Source organism: Melospiza melodia, chromosome 22 (assembly GCF_035770615.1).
Source record: "Melospiza melodia melodia isolate bMelMel2 chromosome 22, bMelMel2.pri, whole genome shotgun sequence".
NCBI classification, from domain to species: domain Eukaryota; kingdom Metazoa; phylum Chordata; class Aves; order Passeriformes; family Passerellidae; genus Melospiza; species Melospiza melodia.
This window is the reverse complement of record NC_086215.1, coordinates 12,067,219-12,089,803: the sequence shown is the minus strand read 5'-3', so window position 1 is coordinate 12,089,803 and position 22,585 is coordinate 12,067,219. Positions and strand designations below refer to the sequence as shown.

The 22,585-nt window shown below is 43.6% G+C and overlaps 2 protein-coding genes across 5 annotated transcripts in view; one reads left to right on the top strand and one right to left on the bottom strand.

Moving 5' to 3' along the window:
- The window catches only part of STRBP (spermatid perinuclear RNA binding protein), a 73,715-nt gene extending 71,700 nt beyond the window's left edge, over window positions 1-2,015 (top strand). For both annotated transcript variants that reach the window (XM_063174451.1, XM_063174455.1), the window contains one exon: window positions 509-2,015. In XM_063174451.1, coding sequence (XP_063030521.1) covers window positions 509-555 — 47 coding nt within the window. In that variant the 3' untranslated portion in view covers window positions 556-2,015. The remainder of the gene's footprint in view (window positions 1-508) is intronic.
- Window positions 1-22,585, bottom strand: part of RABGAP1 (RAB GTPase activating protein 1) — a 72,666-nt gene that overhangs the window by 5,319 nt on the left and 44,762 nt on the right. For all 3 annotated transcript variants that reach the window (XM_063174440.1, XM_063174441.1, XM_063174442.1), the window contains 8 exons: window positions 12,177-12,290; window positions 11,396-11,470; window positions 9,286-9,411; window positions 8,329-8,472; window positions 6,713-6,754; window positions 6,259-6,387; window positions 3,614-3,706; window positions 2,010-2,120 (listed from right to left, as the gene is read on the bottom strand). In XM_063174440.1, the coding sequence (XP_063030510.1) occupies window positions 2,010-2,120; window positions 3,614-3,706; window positions 6,259-6,387; window positions 6,713-6,754; window positions 8,329-8,472; window positions 9,286-9,411; window positions 11,396-11,470; window positions 12,177-12,290 (834 nt within the window). The remainder of the gene's footprint in view (window positions 1-2,009; window positions 2,121-3,613; window positions 3,707-6,258; window positions 6,388-6,712; window positions 6,755-8,328; window positions 8,473-9,285; window positions 9,412-11,395; window positions 11,471-12,176; window positions 12,291-22,585) is intronic.

Sequence of the window (22,585 nt, the reverse complement as noted above, 5' to 3'; positions counted from 1 at the left end):
CATAAAAATATATTGCTGAAAAATTTCAAGCTCTTTATAAACCACTAAAACTCTGCAAAGTTAAGACATCTTTTCCTGTCTCATACACACAACACAGCCCTTCCCAATAGGTGTATGGATTCTACATAAAAATAGATCAATAACTCAACTGATATATAAAATCTTCAGAAAGTAGCTGTACCAATTCCCTTCAAAGGAAGAAAATCAAAAAGTGAATTTTAGTCCCTTAAAGTCCTGCTGATTCTTTAAAACAGACGGCAAAGGCAAAGAGAACATCTTTTCATTACAGATGGGGTTTCAGCTGTTTGAAAGTTAAAGAACACTGGGATGTAGGAGCCCAACAACAGTAGAAAAATGAAGCCTATTTTCTGGCCTAGTGAAAGGATATTAAGGAAATTCTTGTATTTCCAAATGCTTTGTTTTGATCTTTTGGGTTGCAGATTTCAGACATGCCATGTAGGTATAGAAAAGGTACGTTAAACAATGTCCTTTGGTACTTTCCTTTCAGGACCTCAGGCTGGCAGAATGAAACTTATCACTTCAGGATCCAATTAAAAGAATTAATCATGTCCTGAAGTAGGATCAAACCCAACTATCTCCTCCCAGGGGATAACCCAAAATGCTGCCAACATCATTTGCCATCTTTGAGTACAAGACTATTATATATCAAATTAAACATATAAATTTTGCCTAATTTTGTTCCTCTCCCAGCTCTCCATTTAAAAAAACAATGTAAAAATATAACAGTGTCTCAAGCAGCCACAAACGACAGTTAAAAACTGATAGAAAAAGCTTCTTCAGGACAATTTTTGCTGGAGTCCACCTCCTGAGTGCCACTGCTGGGCTATTGCCAGTGTGAAGCTTCTGGAAGCTTCACTAATGAAGGGAAAAAGCCCAAGTAAGAGGAAGTGAATGTACCAATGTGTGGGGAAACCCTGCTTCTAGAACATTCTTCTATGATCTCCATTTTACCACCTAAGAACAGGAGATGTAATAAACCCAAAAGTCCTGAACCAAACCTCATTAAAGCAACATTCACCCAGTGGCATCAACATTTACTATGAATAGTTTTCCGAGAGCAAGTTTCCAGGAGACCGTGGGAAACCTTAAATTGTCTGAGGCAGATCCAATGAAACATTTGAAAGCCTGTCAGCTCCTGCACTGGGCAACTTGCAGAAGCCATTTTCCTTTGAGATTTCAGAAATGCACTTCTCTTGGTACAGAACAAGAATGGCAAAACATGAGCACTTGAACTCTTCCCCTCACCTCCCCAAGCAGACAGACTAAATGTGGTGTAGCCTCCCCTGTGCTAGAAATGCCAGCACCTTTCTGTCTCTGCATGTCCTGGAAAAAAAGAAAAAGCATATCCTAATAAAATCTCCCACAATTGAATATGCAAAGAAGGGAGTGGGACAGCAAGCTGAAAAAAACTGCTGTAACACAAAGCAAACCTGAATCTTCCTCCTGAGAGCTCTAGTGATCTGGAAACAGCCCAGGATGAGGAGTTCACACAGGCAGATTCCAACAAGCCAAATGGAAACCACAACAACATTTTCAGAGTTGCCTGAGGTACCTGAGAACCTGATCCACGCAGAGCCAGACAGACTCAGACTTTCAAGTTTATCAGGCCCTTTGCAAAGCCTGTCTGCTGTGAAATTGTATTCATAAAAATCCCAGGAAAACACAAGCTAGCATCCATGTTATGATTTCTGTGATGGTTCAAAGACTTGCCACAGCTCCTGCTAGACTTCCTTAGAGAAAAGAAAGCAACTACTCAAGTACAGGCTCTCCTTTCCCTGCAGTCTGAATGCTTTTAGAATAATGAATATTTCAGCCAGCACTCCTGTTTCCCATGGACCTCTGCCACAGGCCTACACATTGGCAGGGTGCAATGGGGATGTGGAGGAAGGAATCCTGTCCCACACAAAAAAAGCACTCCATGTCTCTCCTCTCCAGGGAGAGAAGGAACAAGGAGTTAGCCCCTGTAGACAGCCCAGGACATGACTTACATTGTCCAAGTCCTTCCTCAGTGCAATCTTGCTGGTGACCAGCTCGTGGGCCAGGTCGTCGTTCTCCTGCTCCAGTCTCATGTTGGCCTCCTGCAGGCGCCGGTTCTCGCGCTGGGGAACAGAGGGGCTGTGAGGGACAGGGCTGCAGGGGTGTCACACACACAGCCCCTGTGCCCACACACAGCCCCTGTGCCCACACACAGCCCCTGTGCCCACACACTCACACACAGCCCCTGTGCCCACACACTCACACACAGCCCCTGTGCCCACACACAGCCCCTGTGCCCACACACTCATACACAGCCCCTGTGCCCACACACAGCCCCCTGTGCCCACACACTCACACACAGCCCCTGTGCCCACACACAGCCCCTGTGCCCACACACAGCCCCTGTGCCCACACACTCATACACAGCCCCTGTGCCCACACACAGCCCCTGTGCCCACACACAGCCCCTGTGCCCACACACTCACACACAGCCCCTGTGCCCACACACCCCCTGTGCCCACACACAGCCCCTGTGCCCACACACTCATACACAGCCCCTGTGCCCACACACAGCCCCCTGTGCCCACACACTCACACACAGCCCCTGTGCCCACACACAGCCCCTGTGCCCACACACAGCCCCTGTGCCCACACACAGCCCCTGTGCCCACACACTCACACACAGCCCCTGTGCCCACACACTCACACACAGCCCCTGTGCCCACACACAGCCCCTGTGCCCACACACAGCCCCTGTGCCCACACACTCACACACAGCCCCTGTGCCCACACACTCACACACAGCCCCCTGTGCCCACACACAGCCCCTGTGCCTACACACTCACACACAGCCCCTGTGCCCACACACTCACACACAGCCCCCTGTGCCCACACACAGCCCCTGGGCCCACACACTGATGTAGTAGTAGGGGTATCATTGTGCCATCAATGCCTTGCCAGGACTCTCCTACAAGTACTGCTTTTCTTGGTTCAATTTGAAATTTGCATGCTAGGAACAGGTAAGAGAGGAGAATCCTAGAAAAAATACTCTATTTTCTCTCTCCTGTTACAACTCCCAGCACACAGATGGATACTAAAGAAAGTTTACTTCTCTGATTAAAATACATGAATTTATTGTTTCTATGTCTCTGTGTGCATTATTGTGCTATGTGTATGCATGCATAACTTGACATGTAATTTATCCCTGTATTATGTTTATTTGATAAATAAACTATTTATAAGATTATATGCTTAGTGCAGTATACATCATTTGAAATTAGGAAGAGGAGTAAAAGGGGGAGGATAAACATGGAAGGCAGAGTTAGAATCAGTCAGGCATTTCCTTTCTGTTCATGGCTTGTGGTGCAATCAGCACGTTAAACAGGCTCTACTGAACCAGTTCTATAAGCCCAAATAAAAATTCATACTATTCCTTTTCTTGCACAGCTGGGCTCACAACAACCCCATCCTGATAAGCATTGCCAACAGAGACATCCCCTTCACGTTCATGGAGCTGTTGCATCCAAATTGGTCAGAAAACAAAACCAGCTCAAAAAGGAGTCAAAAGTAGCAACTTCCTGTTTGTTAAACCAGACTGGAGAAGGCAAAGCATTACCTCAAATCTTTCTATAGGATCCTCCTGTTGAGCCTGCTGCTCTCTCATGGTATGATATTCCTTTTCATATTTCTTCAGCTTCTTCTGGCTAATCTAAATTAAAGCAGCCCATTAGTTCCTGCCCAGAACACCAGTAAAAGAACACAACACACACAGGGTCATGGAACAAGCTTCAGGGAACTCCTGCCTCCCCCAAAGCACAGCTCCTGGCTTCACCAGTTCTGAGGGCCTCAGGTGTGGCCAAAACCAGTTCCACTCAATAGAATGACAGCAGCCTCTTCCTGTGGGATGCAGGGAAAGTTTCAAAAGGCACCCAGAGCATCCTGCCCGAGCTCCCCCTTGGTGCTGCACAGCTCCCTGGTGCTCCACACACTGCACAGCTTCTGCACAACAGAACCCCACGAGACGTGGTTCATTTTGGGACTGGCCTGATGCTGAGCCTTCTTCAGCTGCTTTCTCAGCTGTAACATTTATCATCACACAGAAGCATTGGGTTTACTTTACATGAGACTGTAAATGCTGAAAGGGCAAGTGCAGGCTCAGCTGACATTTCTGCCAGTGTCACTCAAGCCCTGCCCGAGGTGCCGCGGTGTCTGGGCCAGCAGCAGCACCTCAGAGCACAAGAGCTGTGTCCCTGCTCTGACCCACAGCACCAGCAGAGCCCTCTCACAGGGCCCCAGACTGCCCTTCTGTGGAAAGGGACACACAGGTGATGCTGGATTCAGATGATGGGCCCAGAGTTCAAGTGCTGCAGGGACAGGGAACACAAGGGAAGATGTAACAGATCCTGACCAGCATTTTCCTGGTGTCACCTGTGCCAGAATGGTTTAGCAACACCACACCAAGATCACTGTGAGCATTTCACATGTAAGATATTATGCATCTAAATAAAATCTCTATTAAAGTTGCACCCAAACATTTATTTTTATCTCAGTAAACCAAATATATTTAAAAGCTATAGCTCGGATTTCCTCTTTAAAAAACTCTTTCTGAGAAACAAGTTGAATTTTACATGCATACATGACAGGCAGAATGGAAAACGTGTTTGGTTTCCCTGCAGTCTGCTTTCCTCACTGAAACCTCCCTGGCAGGAGCTGCAGAACGCGGTGGCCAAGCTCCCTCTAGTGAGAGCAGCCAGAAACGCCTCTCTGCACTCGGGAACATTTCCCCGGAGATGCCAACATTACCTGGGCTCACACCACAACTGCAGGAGGTATGGCTGCACCCCAGACACCCACCTAGAGAATTAACCCTTCACTGACAATGGAGCCTGTAATTTGAGGAGATTATTTCTCTGCTCTGCCCCTGCTCAAACTGCCCAAATTTGGGGGTTTCACACCCCAAACCTCCTGCAATGTAAAGTTAGATCCTGACAAATGAGGCATCCACCCTGCCACAGGAAAGGAAGGCAGGCACACCACTACCACTGTGTTTTCATCTTCTACTTTTCAAGTGCATTAAGCCAGTTTTGTCTTTTTTAGGTGATCTTGAGCAGATCTGTCATTGTCATAAATTCTGGGCACAGGAGGCCTGGGGAAGTCAGCAAGGACTCTGGGTTTGCAGAAATGAACACTGATGCCCCACCACATTTTTTCAGGAGACAGCAGCAGCTCTGTCAACATCTGTTGCCCAGAGAGGTGAACTCCCCATCCCTGGCAGTGCCCAAGGCCAGGCTGGATGTGGCTTGGAGCAGCCTGGGATGTGGAAGGTGTTCCTGCCCATGGCAGGGGTAAATGAGATGGGCTTTGAGGTCCCTTCCAGCCCAAACCTTTCTGTGATTCTATGCCTTGATGGCAACACTGAGGAGTGACTTTAAGAATCTGGTGCTGTCTCCAGCTGATGACTTCCTGACCTCCTTTCCAGCAGAATGCTGTTCTCATCACAATGCCTTAGCCAGGCTACTTCTCCCTTCCTATACATTATTTATTTTGATATCAGGCCCTTTTCTGCTCAGAGAAACACTTCCAAATTCAGAGCTGGCGATCTCTACTGACAGCAAAGGACTTGTATTTTAGGTCAAGGAAAGCAATTATGTGCAGCACCCCCATCAAGGAGGTGACACAGGAGTGTTCTGAGCCGAGCCCAGCAGTGTTTCCTTCACAAGCTCCCCTTTATTGCCCCAAAGCACCCCAGGACAGCAGGGGCAGCCCTGCCATGTCCCCTCAGAGCCTGCTTGTGCCACTCCACACAGCCCTGGGAACACTGGGAATTCTGTCAGAGTGGGAAGAGGAACAAGTTGTCATTTGAAAACATAAAAGGCAAATGCACTCATTAGGATGATGTGAACCAGATGCATGTGGAACATTTAATCTGTGGCTAATGCTAAATGATTAGAGAGATAAAATAGCTTTATTCTTGATTATTCTGTAATTGCTACATTAGTTTCACACAAGATGAGCTTGAATTCTGTGCAGAACACTGGTATCCAAACTGCTCCTACACCTGATCACAAAATGCCTGGAATGTTAACACACCAGGGAAGCTGGGTACTTCCACACTGACAGTACAGAGAATTCCTCTAGGGACACTTTGAACCATGTCAGTGTATTTGGCTCAAAATTACTCTCCATGACCACAGCCAATGAAGCAGCACTTGCCCTTGGATCTGGAGGCAGGAGCTGCTGCAGGGGCCCCTCCCAGCCCACCTTCATGTTGCAGGCCAGCTCCATCAGCTTCTTGGCGTTCTCCTCGGAGCGGTACCGCTTGGGCAGCTGCACTCGGAAGAACTTCAGAGCCCCCTCAAAGTCAGTCAGCAGCAAATCATCCTTGGTAGTCTGGAGACAAGGCAAGAAACACCAGGAAATGCCAATTTTTTACAGTTATTGAAACCCAGGAACAACAAAGCCACAACAGCTTTGGGAAGCTGCAGTAACATTGCTGCTCCCTAACCTTCAGCAAAGAGTGTTTGTTTCTATTTCTGCAACCTTCTATTCCACCCCCAAAAAAGCACTGTGCTGCACAGGACATGCCAGATTACAGCACGTGTGCCACAGGCAGTTGTTAGCTTCTCAAAAAACCAGCATATTTTTGTAACAGGCATCTTAATTTTAATATGGGGCATGAAGATGGACAAACCACAGTGTAACATTGTATACTCACTTTTAACAATCCCAGTGCAACGTTGAAGATAACACTTATTCCCTGGAAAGAAAAAATAATGACAAACTAATTTAATTTCTCGGTATTTACAAGCTTGGATAGGAATTTATTTGGTGGGGTTTGTTGTTTGCCTAGTTTCTGTGAAAAGGAGAACCAGGATACATGTGTAACCAGGTGCTATGTAAATCAAACGCACAAGAACAACTTTGCAAACAACTGGCAAAATATCTTTACTGGAGAGTCATTATAGAGAGCAAAACAATCAACACTGGTTTTACTGTCTCCTTAGCAGTCTGAAACAAAATTATGTAAACAAAAGTGCAAAATTATGCACTTCATTTCATTTCTTAATGAGTAGTTGGTCAGCTCAAGATAATTTAATTTTCATACAGTGACTTCTAAAATCACTGATTCAAATGCAGTAATTTATACACCAATGTATTAAATTCTGGTCTTCACAAACTGGGATAATTCATGCAATGAAAAGAAAGTGACTCACTTTGTGACAGAGTCCCATGGCATCTATTCTGCCTCTACTCCTCAGAAGAGTTCTATTCATACTATCTAATTAAATAAAATACAAACAGTTCTGTACTCAGGAGTAGCTCACACCTTCTTCAGGGGTCCCACTCATAACCATGACACATTGCTCATCTTATTTCAAGATCCTTCTTTTCTTCTTCCCACCGAGTTATTCTTTCACCATTACTTTAAAATTATGAAAAACCCCTTAAAACTTCTCTATGAGCACATTTACTGTTTATTAAAATGAAAATGTGTTTCTAAACAAACAGAATTGATTTTCTCCATACCATCTGCTGCTTTCTATTCCACTGGCACATGGACAAAGCAAGCAGCAGACACAGGGAAAGGGCAAAAACATTGACCAGGAGGTTTGTGAATGCTGAAAGCCTTCAGTAAGGGAAAGGCAGGAAATCAGCCACTTCACAGGAACAAGTGCAGATCCAACATGAATGGATGCATAAAGTTACCCAGCAAATCATTAAATAACTCAAGGATGCTTCAGTACAAAATGGGATTTGTTCACTGATGGCAACAAGTGCTGACTGTAATTACACTGCTTACCCACTGTTCTATACAGGATTACAGACAATGTCTCAATACAAAGAAGTTTGCTCTCTAAATAGAAGTTGTGAAATATAGAAAGACTTCAAGTTTTCCAGGAGAAAGATCTTCAAGCTTGTTAGATTGCCAGTATGAGAGTCAGCTGGGCCATTTTATACACAATGGCCTCCATGCAATAATATTATAGGAAAATAAAAAGTCATCATTGTGTACAAAGTCATTACATGACTTCAGAAGAGAGGAGCTCACATATCTGTAAATCAGTTCTCATCAGGTTGTACAGAATCTTCTTACACAGATTCACCAGTGCCATAAGGAATAGGAGATAATAACCTTTTATATAGCTATTGATTCTTAATTTGTTTCTTTAAAATGATGAGAATCTTTATCATTGCAGAAATGTAACACTTCCACATAAAAATATCACACGCCTTGCTCTGAGAGAACAGATAGTAACGAGGACATGAACCAAGATAGTGACAAACTGTCAAAAGCTGGGAGCTGTGCAAGTCTCCAGTTCTAACACATACCTCACATAGGAGTAAGTCAATAATGTGGAAGACCATGTAGAGAGGGAATTTTGCAGTGAACAGGGTCAGGAACCACTGGGAAGCATACATGTGTGCTTCAAGGCTGATGTCCAGAAAGTGGTTATACAGATCAGGAATGTATTCCTAAAGGTAAAACACACAGAAGCACTGAAAGTTAATTTAGGCTATTTTGGAACTGTAGCTGAAGCCCCAAGCTAGAGAAGGAAGCTGGGCAGAGTGACCATCAGTGCAGGGCCCTGCATGCACCAGTGGGACAGGAACGGGCCTGGGGGCCTCCTAAGGATGCCAAAGACTTGTCCTGGGCTGGATGCCCAGCAGGAGCCTGGGACTGCCTCAGCAGGGCCCAGCAGTGGCTGTGCTGCCACCAGAGCCACTCCAGCTGCCAGGAACATCTGTCTTCAGCAGCACCACCCTGCTCCTGAGACCCCTGCTACAACACCTGGCATGGTCCTCACAGCTCACCAACACCATTCACCCTTACTCACAGCTGACCAACACCATTCACCCTTACTCACAGCTGACCAACACCATTCACCCTTGCTCACAGCTCACAAACACCATTCACCCTTGCTCACAGCTCACCAACACCATTCACCCTTGCTCACAGCTCACCAACACCATTCACCCTTGCTCACAGCTCACAAACACCATTCACCTTTACTCACAGCTCACAAACACCATTCACCCTTGCTCACAGCTCACAAACACCATTCACCCTTGCTCACAGCTCACAAACACCATTCACCTTTACTCACAGCTCACAAACACCATTCACCCTTGCTCACAGCTCACAAACACCATTCACCCTTGCTCACAGCTCACAAACACCGTTCACCCTCCTCACAGCTTACTCACAGCTCACAAACACCCTTCATGCCCAGGAAGAGCCAGGGCAGAACTGCAGGCTCGGGTCTGTTCACCCCCAGTGAGCCCCACCTGCATGAGGCGCTCCAGCTGATAGAACTTGCAGTGCAAATCTTCAAAGTTCTGTTTGAAAAGTTCCCTGAGTCCATAATCAAACATGATTTTGACCAGAACACTGAAAGCTTGCTCCTCAGGCATCTGTGAGACAGGAAAGTGGATTTAGCAGCCAGCATTAAAACCTTTCACATCAGGTCAAAAGGCAGGTGAAAGGTTCAGGCTCCAGAACTCATCAAAATCTGAATCTTACAGATTCTGAGCAGCCTAACCCTTTGTCACCCACATAAAAAAAGGCAGAAGCAGTATTACTGAAGGATATTAAACAGGATCTTTCCCTTACTCTTAACTATATATATTTCCCTTTTTCAATGACATTATTACATTTGATGTTTATTAGATGACATGATTAAGAGAGACCAGTAATTGCTAACAGAAGTTCCACACCTCACAACTCAGCACCAGTTTGGGAAGGTTCAATCTCCCTTTTCTGCCAAAAACTGAAGGAAAACTCAAAGCTCATCAGTGTTTTGACATTTTTCCCTGCCCTTAAAATTCAGTTTTAATATTTCTGTAGAAAAGTCTGACTTCAGGTCAATTGCTGGTTTCTATAAAGAACAGAATATCCATCTCAAGTATTCTATTATTAATCTGCAGATGGAGTTTATTAAAACAGAAAACTTTGCTGAAACATTCCAAACTGGTAGTGAAGGACTCACAGAAACTTAATTTCCTTTTCTGCAACATTTGTTTTTATTATTTATTTTTCCTAGCAGCCACACTCCAAAGGCTGACTTCAAAGAGAATCTTTGAAAAGAAAAGAAACTTATTTGAAATTTAGCTTTTCCTTACATGCATACATTATTCCCAGAAGCCACAAGCACTGTGAAAGAGAGAACTCTGGAATAACACAGGGCTCAGTCATGAGAGTGAATCTCTAGGGCAAGGGAGCCATGACAATGAGGATCTACAAGCAAGCACATCTGTTCAGTGAAAGGGTTCAGTTCTCATAGCAGGAAGAGTTGCCCTTCCCTATCTCATTCAGTGAGGAAATAAAGAATTAATTGCTCATCTAGGAAATATTTCAGATTACAGTTACATAGAACTAAAAGGTTGTTATCATTAATCACTTGGCTTTTGTTTCACAAGAATGGAGTTTACAATCTCCTCTGTATCCTCCCCTGACTTTACAACAGTATGGAAAATCCTCCCCTGAAGGCCAGACTTCTTCTTCCACCAAAAACTGCAGAGAACTCTTCATGCTCAGCCCTCGATGGCAGCAACAGCTGGGGAAAAGAAACCCCAAAGCACTGCTGGGCTCAGGAACTCTGCAGTTCCAACCACCCTTGCAACAGAAACACTGACAAAAAGCAGACATTACTTTGAAACAGAGCAGTCTATAAACACACAAATACAGATTTGTAATGCTCTTGTATTTCCCAAGCGTGAGTGAATTGAAAACTTTTGCTCCTGAGAACCATAAATCTCTCTCTAGCTTCTGAACACACCAGCAATTAAAGGATATTACACTGATGAGATCACTTCTATCAACAGCAATTAAGTTTAAAAAAGCATAATACAGTTTCTTTTAAAAATATGAAGGTATTATTGTATCCTTCCCTAACCTCTCAAACCAAGAAGCACAAAGACCTCCAGGACAAGAGCCCACAGGCAGCACAGCCTGCCCTGAGCCCCAGAGAACTGACATCCCTTCAATGTCCTAAATCCTGCTCTGTGTATACAGGACAAGGCAAACACCATCTGTATTTCTGACTGATTCCAACAGAAACATCTTATAAAAAGCTAAAATCTGACCTTGAAACCATGTAACAAAAACATTTACAGTGTTGTCTTAAACACAAATTCCATGCCTACTACTGCTCATGAGTGCAAGCCTGAATGGAAGGGGTCCCAGTGCAGGAACACAAGGGCATGGACACTGAGTCCTTACAAACACCACAGCAAGTCTGAAACAATGTACTCCTCCCTGTGTAAAACCACTTTATTACTGACCAACGTAGAAGGGATGTGTGCTCTGCAACCCCATTAGCTCAGAAGTCTGTTCTAGACACGTGGAGCAGTATTTATTCTTAATTCTAAAGCAGCTGAGGGTAAAGGCAGCACTCACATGTAACAGCAGCACAGCAGCCAGGAAGGACTGGCCTTGGCAGTAGCCAATCTCCTCATCATACACAGAGTAGGCCTAAAAGAGGAATCAAGACTTTACTGGTACCTGTCGCAAGGTAGCAAACACAATTAAAACAGAACAATGCATTGAACACAGCTCATACAATTCCCATGGATGGAGTGCAGCCATTGTCATTCCAACAAAGGGAAAATCGGTATGACAACCAAACTGGGATACACAGAGGCAGTGGCTGGTTCCAGTAATGCACCAACGTTGCTGCAAGCACTTATCTGAGTGCTTTTATCTCTAAACAGGTCCCACAGGGATGTTAGGAAGAGGGAGAAGCCCTAGGAATTCAAAAGAAAGTGCTGGAAGCTTAAACCATTCCAGCTGAGATACCTGAATGCACGGAGCTGTCCATTTTTGCTGATTTCCACCTTTTATTAATCAGCTTCAGTGCATGCCTATGGCTTTATAACCTCTCTGGAGGTACACAGTCATCTCCAGTTACATAATTTGTCCAGCTTGATCCAGGCTGACAGGTCAGGAATGATGTCAAGTCTTTGCACCAAACACTTCAGTGCAGAGAAATCTGGGAGAGCTTCAGGGCTCCTGTGTGAATAACCAGAGCCAGCCCATGGAGAGGAGCCTGAGCCTGGTGCCAGAGGCTGTCTGCATGACAGACAATGCTAACACAGCCCCTTCTTCTCAGCCAGCAGTCACACTGCTGGGGATGCTGAATCCAAGTTACCAAACCAGCCCAGAAGAGCTGAAAGAATACCTTGCATATTTTGTACAGGGAGTCCTGGCCATCTCCCCCAGTGTCTTTGAAATAATCATGGGCAGGGAACGTTCGATTGATGTCCCGGGTGATGGCACTGTCTTGTGGAGACTCCTATCAGAAAAAGAAAATAACATGCAAATTAAACCACATCAAAAGAACATGAACTACAATATGCCAGGATTGAGACTTGGGAGATTAGCACTGGGTTCTGTGCACTGCTCTAAATTTAACAAGACCCAGTGTGCCCCAGCAGAGCTGGCAGCTGCAGATCAGTGCTGGGATAGATTTGGGTACCTCAGCACATCTGGGGAGGTCAGGGAGTGGCAGAAGGAGCTCACACACACCCACACAAACACAGAGACACACAAACACACACCCACACACACACCCCATTTGTGCTCCAGGCCAGGGCAGTGCAGATGCAGCCATCCCTCAGAGATCCCTGGATGCCAGCACTGCCCAGGCACACTCCTGCAATCTCACCACTGCAGGAGTAAGCAGCAGCTGTCCCAAATGCTGTCCCTGAGGTTCAGCTTGAGGAACCACTCCTCATCCCCCCAGAACTCAATTAGAGAAAGCAGATGAGTATGAGCCCTGGGGAGTGTCACACAGGAAAACACGAGGGACTGCAGGGACAGGTCCCGCATGAGCTGGGATTTCAGCATGAGGAAGATGGAACTTTGTTCTCTACATCACCCTGACACCATCAGTTTCAGATGCCTTGGACATTTGGAATGCTGAATAGTAAATAAAGGGGTTTACTCTGTCCAAAAACTCATGTTTCTGCTTGGCAAATGGAAAAAGGTTAGAAGTAAAAGATGGTAAAAAAGCACACAATGTAATCAGTGCAAGGAACATTCAATACAGCTTGTAGTTCTTTTTCTTCACAAAATTATTTTTCAAACAACAACAACAACAAAATTACCACAGTGTGCTTCATTTTCAGTGTGCTTCATTTCTCTTCTGATTTTAATCCAAGGTTAATGCTCCTCTCTGGGGCTTAACACAGACATTTCATTAGGAAAGAAAGCATTATGCTGCTATTAAAATCAAGAGCAGATTGTTTTGGAAATTATATCAAAAGTACTGTTCAGCATTCCAATTTGATAATAATTAACTGGTAAAGAGGTCTATCTCATTATAAGGAAATTAGAAACAAACAAAATCCAATGCTCAATAAATTTCATATAAATAAACACCTTTTAAGTCAAAGACAATTATGCTAATGACTGGCTGTTTGCAAGCAGGGAAAGACAAAGCTCAGAAACCATTCTGCAAACTTTCAACATGTGAATACAGACTTGGTGATAACTTTTAGTTTCTCACAAGTTTGCAAGACTGAATTCCAGTGAAGTGCTCCCAGGAGCACAGGCTGTGGCCACTGCCAGCAGCATCTGTGGTCCTACACAAGTGCCTTTCCTGAGAGTCACCTGCTCTGCTGCAATGGCAAAATCATCTCAAATCCACTTGCCTTCTAATCCACGTATTTAACAGCAGAGACAAAAGCATCTGGTTGGAAACTCTTAGGAGAGGATTCTCAAAGGAATCACTCATTATGGCTAAAGAGAACTAATTAGTGGCCCCTCTGGCTTTGCGTGACTTGCTCAGCTCTTGACTCCTGTGCCTCAGCACAATTCCCCCAGCAATCCAACGCGAGTTCCTGCAGCTGAAACACAGCTTGGGAAGAGAAAAATCAACGGAAATGATAAGGTTTAAAAAATGTTTTTCAAACCATGGCTTTGAAATCTCCCCATTAGTACAAACTGCTGCAATCCAAGCATTGTGTAACCTTTTCTTTACTCCTATTTTTATACCTTGCTGTGAGAATTGGCTCAATGGGCAATTTCTCATGCTTTCAGGGGACTGGGAACTGAAGGAAACCCTTCTGAACCCACACCCTTCACAAACTGGGATTGAAAAATAGAAAGCTAAGAATGACAGGAAGAAAAAGAAAGTAATAAAGAAAACAGAGTGGAAACCAGCCATGAGAACTGAGGCAAGTGTAGTGAAGATTAAAATTCTCATAACAGTTTGCTGCTCTGAAGGAAAGCAGGAAAATGTAGATGCTCAGACTCAGAATATGCCCTTCCTCCCCTCTTTTATACACTTTAAAATATTAAGGGACTTATATTGAAACCTTCCTCTCCAGTTGATTTAAACAGAAACTACGTGAGTAATTATGGAAACCAGGATGCAGTCCAGCTGGGAAAAGCCCATTTATCCTGTCAGGCTGCATATAAAAGCATATTGGTTCCCATCTCTTAAACCTGATATATTTAAAATATTTTTTCCATGCATTTTCATGATCTTGCAGGGAGCACCCTAGGATCTGCAAACCGTGTCATGCAGTTACAGCCTTGATCAACATATTCAGACTGAGACTGTGTTACTTTAGGAGCTTTTTCTGTAGCTTAAGGCACAATTAAAGACATGGAAAAGCTGGAGTTCTCTCTTCCTGGGGCTGATCTACTTGCAGTTTTCAGCAGCTCAGGTTTATTCCTCCTAATCCACTACATAAACCCAAGAGGATGAAGAAGCTGCAGCAAAGAATTGCTAAAGGACAAGATTTGTGATGAAAAAAATGAAACAAGAAACCTCCAGAGAAGGGAGAAAGCTGCCTGCTGGAAATGGCTCATCACCCAAAGATCAGCTCCTGGAGAAATTCCCCTGGGGTATAAAACAGCCCTGACCTGGACCCAGGCTGGGTTCTGAACCACCATCAAAATGGAGAAATTCAAGGGGACCAAACTTTAAATTCCCCCTGCCCCAAGCCCAGAATGATTCCAACTGTGGAATTTTGCTCACTGCTGAGTTATCTGACACACCCACCACCAGCCCAAACTGTGCCTGACTCTCACTGTTGCCACATCCATTTCCACATTCCAGTTACTCCTTGGGAGGGTCCCAGTGACTGCAGGAATTCTGCCACATGGTCAGAGATTACTGTGGGAAGGGTCTGGAGTCTCAGGCCACACTGGAATTTTCCTTGCTCTGCCAGGGTGGGAGCAGCACGTGGTGTGTTGCTGCAAGGCATCGACAAGCCACCCTGGAGTGCACCAAGCCAGGGACAGATTCCAGCAGATCCAACACGCAGAGAGAGCCAAAATTCTGTGCAGCTTTCAGGGCAGCAGCAGGGGTAGTATTACACGATGGGGAGAAGTTATTTTGAGCAGATCTGTACATTTTAAGTACATTCAAATATATTAAATGATCTTTTGACAGCTATCTTTAGTGTTAGCAGGATCCTGTGCCATCAGGTCTATTTTGCAGTCTGATGGCATTCCCATAATTACTTTTATTAAGCAATATTTACATTCATTTTTACACAGACTGCACTTCCTGCATTTGTTTTTGTCCAAACCACTGGAGAAGGCTTTGGTAGGAGGAATTACACCTGTTACTGAGACCTCAAGGAAGTGACACAAACCACAGTTCCAGAGTAATGTACTTGTTAACTTCCCACAAGGAATGCTGCCTGCAGGAGGTGTTACCTGGAGTCAGCACTCGCCCAGAACATTCACAGATAAAAAGTATTTGTAGAAAAAACCTGAATAATTTAGACAAATTTGGACTGGTTAGACACTGCAATTGGATACAATAGTGCATTGATACAGCATAGTTTCAGGCCAAATATGGCAATATAGTGCAATTCTAAAAATAAAAGTGAATCCCTTGTGATATGCAGCCCTTTTGCTCTGTTCGTTTCCTTTTAGGGCTCCAGTTTCCCACAGGAAAATCAAAGCGAGGAGTTTGGCTGCAGTGCCCTGCAGCATGTATGGATACAGCACAAACAGCGGGCAGGCTGGAGCTGCTCCTGCCCTGCATCCCTCCAAGACTATTTAGAGCAACGCAGATAAGGGGAAAAGCCCCACCCAGAGCCAAGGAACACACCTTAGCAGCACAGGAACAGAAAAGGCATCCGAGACAAGCCGTGAAAACATGTGACATTATCATTTATTTCTTAAATGTATTTATGATCCATTCAGACCTTTCAAATAAAGTGTACAAGTGCATTTCAGAATAAAAAACTACACTCTTCACACAGCTCTGTAGAACACTACATTTCATCAAGAAACTTGAAGCAAAAACTTCCTATTAAACCACCCATGCATCCTTTGGCTACAATAATATCACTGATCAACAAGTACTGCTAGTCAATTCCCAGTTTCCCTTTAAAGAGAAGGAGCATCCTAAAATATGCCACCCCTTCCAGAGACCTCTCTTTAAAGAGAGAATTTTAAATAAATTAGCTAGGCTTTTAGGCAAAACAGTAAGGCTACTTAGTACTGTTGATGCATGATCCATATATTTGGAGAACAGGCAATCCCAGGCTATGTGAAATGCGTCAACAGCCCTTGAAATTTTAGTAGTATCAAGATTACATCAATCCAGAACAAATGGCAGACAAAAATGTAACCAGTGGAACAATCACTGAAAAATGTGCAGTTTCTGGTAGGATGGGAAGTGCTGATAACAGATTCAGAAAAGTGTTTATAAAATCCGCTAAGAACCACATTGACATTCTTAAAATTACATATTGTACAAAGCCCTAAACTCTGTGAGTGTACAACCACTGCCCTGTTAAACTGCTTGTTTGGGGATACATACACACACATGTAAAACACACAGATATACTCAGTGGAAAGCAATCAATTTAGCATGGCAGTGACTGTACAACTGCACAGCACACCAATATATATATGTATGTACATCTACAGCAAAAAGGAAACAAGCCAAGAGATGTATGACACAGCTGGGGTACACACCATCTCAAAAGGGAATAATACATTTCCTGGAGTTTTAACAGCTCTTAGCAAAATTACCTCTTGGAAATAATTATGCAAAGATTTAGAATCAGATATTTACATGCTTCCGATTTATCTAATTCCATTTAATAATTAAAAATATGCAAGTATCATTTTAAGTCAGTAACATCTGTCATTTTTGGCTCAACTGTAGTTTTTCTTATTATTAGTCTTAGTTGAAAGATTAGCTACAGAAATGTCTATTCAAACCACGGGGTGGAAGAACCCCTCTCCCCTGTACTTCAACAACAGCTCTGAGTTGGCACAAAACAGGTAATTCTGGAGCCCCAGCACAACTGTCCCTCAGCTGCCTGGTGCATGAGAACCCTTCCCCTGTGTGAGGCAGAGCAGAGCCCAGGAGCATCGAGGAACCCCCCAGACAGTCCCACTGTGGCAGAACTAAAGCAGAAGCAAAGTCTCGAGGGTCAGCCTGCCTCTGACTCACCTGTCTGCTCTTCTAATCTGCTTTGGGGCAGGGTTCCCCACAGCTCTGCCTGCCAGGGGCTCCACACTCACAGCTCTTCCTCGTCTTTTAATACAAAACGATTTCCAGCATTAAAAGGTGCACAAAGTTCTTACGAACACACACATACACATTCTCACTGTGATTTCATCTACTCTTGGCCTTTCCACTGACATTCAGGAAAAAACTATCAGTTGGAACACTGCTTGTATAAGGAGCTGGATTGTCTCCCAAACAAAACTCCTTAAAACAACCTCTGACAATGTCAGATCTCCACAGGACACACCAGAAAAACCCCACTGGTGGCTTCTGGTGTACCAGCAACTGTGAAAGGTGCAAGGAGACAGGGGGACACAAGGAAAAACGAGCATCACAGAGCCATGGAATGGTTTGGGTTGGAATGGACCTGAAAGCCCATCCAGTGCCACCCCTGCCATGGCAGGGACACCTCCCACTCTCCCAGGCTGCTCCAAGCCCTGTCCAGCCTGGCCCTGGGCACTGCCAGGGATCCAGGGGCAGCCACAGCCTCTCTGGACAACAGAGAGGCTTTAAAGTGAGATCACTCCACTGCATTTCATTCAGCAAAGCAACCTAAAAGCACATGCACACACAGCCTCCCATGCTCGTGGTTTCATTGTAAACAGCATGTGAAAAAACAATTTAAAAAGGTACGAATACAATTCTGAAATCCCTGAAGAAAAGACATACCCACGAGTATTAAGAACAGTAAAAAAGCTCATCATTAGCAACTGCAAACGTGTTTCCATCCTGTTGCATTCATTAGAGGAATACAAAATTGAATCTAGTGTTTACATGCTAGAATTACAATAGAAACTAGATTTCAAAGGTTACATATGGAGAAAAATGTATCAGCATAGGAACTTGCAAAAGACTGTGCTGTACAGCATTTCCAAAGACAGGAGTCTGTCAAGACAATACAACGATTGCAAATCCTTTCAGACAGTTCAAAAGTGTGGCTGGAGGTAATGCTGCTTTCTGTTCTCTGAAAGGATTAAATGCACCAGTATTTTTAGTAGGTTTTAATGACAATTTAACCTCAAGAAATACCTAACCCCTCAAAAAGCGAGGTGATCAGAAACATACAGGTACCTTACAGCCCTCAGGTTTTATTTCTTTGTACACTAAACATCAATTCATTCGACAGCATCTACAGAAAACGTTTTAAAAAATGTTTTTATGAAATACTTCTCATACTCAGTAATGCTAATACGTAAAAATACTTCACAGTGTGGTACTAATGTAACTTCATAAAACGAGCAACTTGAGTTTGCTAAAGCTCAAAGCCTTACATTATATTAAAATAGTCCAAAGATCCCACACACACACAGAATCACTAGCACTATAAATATACTTAAGCCACTTTAGTGCAAAGTCTGGTTTTGCTTCCCCTGACAAATCCCTCTATATTCCTGCCAGCATATTAAAACGTCATCCTTTACTAATCTAATTATTGATTTTCAAGGATTCATTTACAGTTGAAATCCCAGAAGAACTTTTTTCAATTTACCATAAAAGTAATGACTTGGTTTATTAAGCATTTGATTGCTTGGTTCACGTGGTCTGTGTAACACTGAGAATGACTGGCATATGCACAGCAAGATTTGAGTTCATCTTTATGAGGAGCCACTTGAATTTATTTCACCTTTTCATGGAAGGATCTCCAGTAATGACCATCAGAAAGAAGCCAAAGCTTTGAATTACAAAATTGCTATCCTCATCTTACAAATTCACAAATGGAAGTCAGAACAGAGAGTCAGGACTGCTCTGTCCCAGCCCCCTGGGCTGCAGCGCAGGCCTCGCACACAGGCAGCTGGAGCCTTCCCCAATCCCCTCCTTCCAAACATGGGTGTCTCTCTGAACCCCTACTCTAAACACCATCTAATGCAACGTGCATCCACTCAGCACTTCCCACAACCTCTCAGACAATAAAGCTGCTGGTTACCAACCCACCTACAGGTCTGTCCACAGGGAGCCTGCTGGGCCCTCCTGGAGCAGAGCCTGCCCATCCTGTGATCAGCTCAGGGAAGCTGCATCCATAAACAAACATTTCACCTGTCTAGAAAACAATGTCACAGGGAAAACAACTGAAAAGCTGAGCAAACAAAGTATATCCCATCAGATTAACTCCCTGTGGCTGGAACACCTCAGACAGACAACAGTGACACAGACTGACATGACCTGAACTCAGAGGAGGGCTGATCATGGCCCCAGGTCTGCAGAGAACCCCTTTGGGCTGGGTGTGGGGGACCTCAGGCTCAGAGGAGCTGCCTCCAGGGAGCAGCAAAGCCAAAGCAAGAAGGTTACACTCCGTATTTAAAAGTGTGCATTGTAAAGAGAATTACTAGCATTAAATACTCCATTGTTCTGACCCATCTCCAGCAGGTTTCCTCTCTTTGTTCCCATCGACCACAACTTTCAGACTTTCAGTTTCTTTCTCTGAACACAACAGCACCTGGTCCTACACTTACTAAATTTTAATTCTGAAGATCTATCCCCTTTCAAAACCATAACTTCAGTATTAAATGTCTTTGCTTATGTGCAGAAACATCTTTAGAAGCAGAACCTCTGCAAAGCACAGGCAATAATGGAAATACCAACTGGAAGTAAGACATCAGCTCAGAAGGCAGGAGAACACATTTCCATCAGCTCAGAAGGCAGGAGAACACATTTCTCTGCAGTGGAAATGGGACACTCCCCCACCACCCCAAAAGAGGGCTGTTTGCTTTGATGGAGACATCAGTAAAACCTGAGCAGCTGCAGCCTCCCCAGCTCTGGCCTGACCACAGCCCCATACACACAACAGCACTCACTGTATAGGGAATACTAAAGATAACATTTGGATAAACTTGGATTAAAATCTGAGTTTTATCTTGAATGACACCAGGGGAAAGATGTGCTGTATTCTGCAAAGCTATGGAAGGGAAGAAGAAACTTTTCTAAACCAAACAATAAAATAAGGGCCAAGTCAGGCAAAAGTTTCAGCAGGTGCTTCAAAAACTCAGAACCAAACATGTGCTAAAACAACAACAAAAAAGCCTTCCAAAACCTCCACCTCCTCTTATTAAATTATCTAAAACAGATGAATTGGAAAATTTTTAGAAGGGTCTTTTTTTTGTGAAGTCTGAAGGCAGATACCTGTGCTCACATACTGCTTCATAAGAAATATTTTTTAAAGCACCAACCTCACTTAGAAGTTCTGTCAACTTCAGACCCTGATGTGAAGTAAGATCAGACTGAAATTTCAGACTTCCTGACTCCTGGAGTTACTGCCTTGATAATCACAGCACTTGGGAACACCATGATAAATAGCAAAAAATCTCCATGTTGAATTTGCACAATGAATGTTTCCATCTCATATCACATCCAGGCCTTGGAAGTGTCTTTTTTCAGAAGAGACAAACTGAAATTTAGGGTTCTCATACATAAAGTGTCCACATGAGAGGGAGGGAACAATGCCACTGGGAATTCTCTGTCTCCTGCAATTCTCTGTGCCTCAGTACTCTGTACCCTTCTTCCTGTCAAAGACTTGTGACAAATATCCAGAACTGCCCCTTGGCACTCTGACTCTGAGCCATGTCAGAATTCCAAGTAGTAGAAACATATTTCTGAGTGATAAAAAGCCTAAAAACAAACTCCCCAACAACAAATAAAGACTGTAGAAACTGGTAACATTTAATAAAAAAATTAACAGTAGATAATAGCAAAACTTTTGTTTGCCACAGAAGATTTCTGCTGAATTTAAAAATACTATCCCTTGACTGAGATAATAAAAAAATAATATTTCACAGCTATTTTCCCAGTATATTTGGAAAATGACAACATAATCACAACCTAAACTTCCAGTAATCTTTAAAAAAAATTAAATAAAAAAGGATTTCTACATGAAGCAAATTAGCATCTTCTGAGAAGCTGTGAGTATAGAAATCCTTCCCATGGCACTAAAAAAAGCCACTGAATTGCATCTTGCAAATTGAACCTTCCAGCAGCTTAATTTGAAAGTGAGGCAGATAACTCTAATAAAAAATAAATTTATAGTCTGAGATGGAACTTCAAAATTAGTTCATTTAATCATCTCACAGCCCCATTTTTATGAAGATGCAATTTGATTTCTGTCCTCTCCTCAGCGTGACATTCATCTGTGCAATGCTCTCACCACTCATTTCCAAAGCACCCAGACACAAACAGAGCCAGAAGTGGATTCATTTCAGATGTGGAGGATGAAAATAATCCAGCTGGAAAATCTGCTGCCTGACCATTCCTAGCAAGGACCCCTGCGCCTGTGTTGGGTGCATGACCAAAGGTGTTCAGTGCTCTGCTGAGAAACAAAGTCATGTTTGTCAAAATTATTTTTCCCACCACTGGCACAGTGAACAGAATTCACCCCCTGCAATTTCACTGAAGACAACAGACTCACATGCTATAAATATTTAAAACACCTAAACACATACTATACATACTACATCAACGTTAAATTAAGAGGGGAAAAAAAGTAATTTAAATTTTTAAAATATCAATAAATTAACAGAGACAAAAAGAGAAATATTTGACACTAAAACCAAGGTAATGAAGCAACACTAAAAGTGTCTGTACAGTAGATGAAACTTGAATGCATCAATTGGCTGCAACTCCTCTCCATCCTTATCTCTTGGAGACTTCCAGATTCTGATTTTCACCTCTTACAGGAAATGTCTGAGCTGAGGAAGACTTGGAGATGAGTAAGGCAACTGAAAACAGCCTGGCTGTCAGGAATGTTAGAACTGAACCTTTGCTGCAAAGCAGCAACAGCTGCAAGAATGCATCTGCATCTGGATCAGCCACCGTGCTCCAAGTGCAATTCCAGGCTCAGGGCTGAAGGAGCAACTGCTTCAGCTCCAGTTCAATCTCTATGCCATGATTTAGACCCCTTACCAATTTCAAAAACTTTCAAAATTTTAAAAAACTAGCACACAATGCTCCTATTTAAACCCTCTATTTAGCCATAAAAAACCCTAAAAGAAACAATCTGCTTTGCAGCTTCCCCTTAAACCTGAAACTGCCATTTCTAGGGTTTTAGGCCAGAGCAGATTCTTCTCTTCTATTAAGTTCAATCAAATGCTATTTCAGTGATACACTGCATC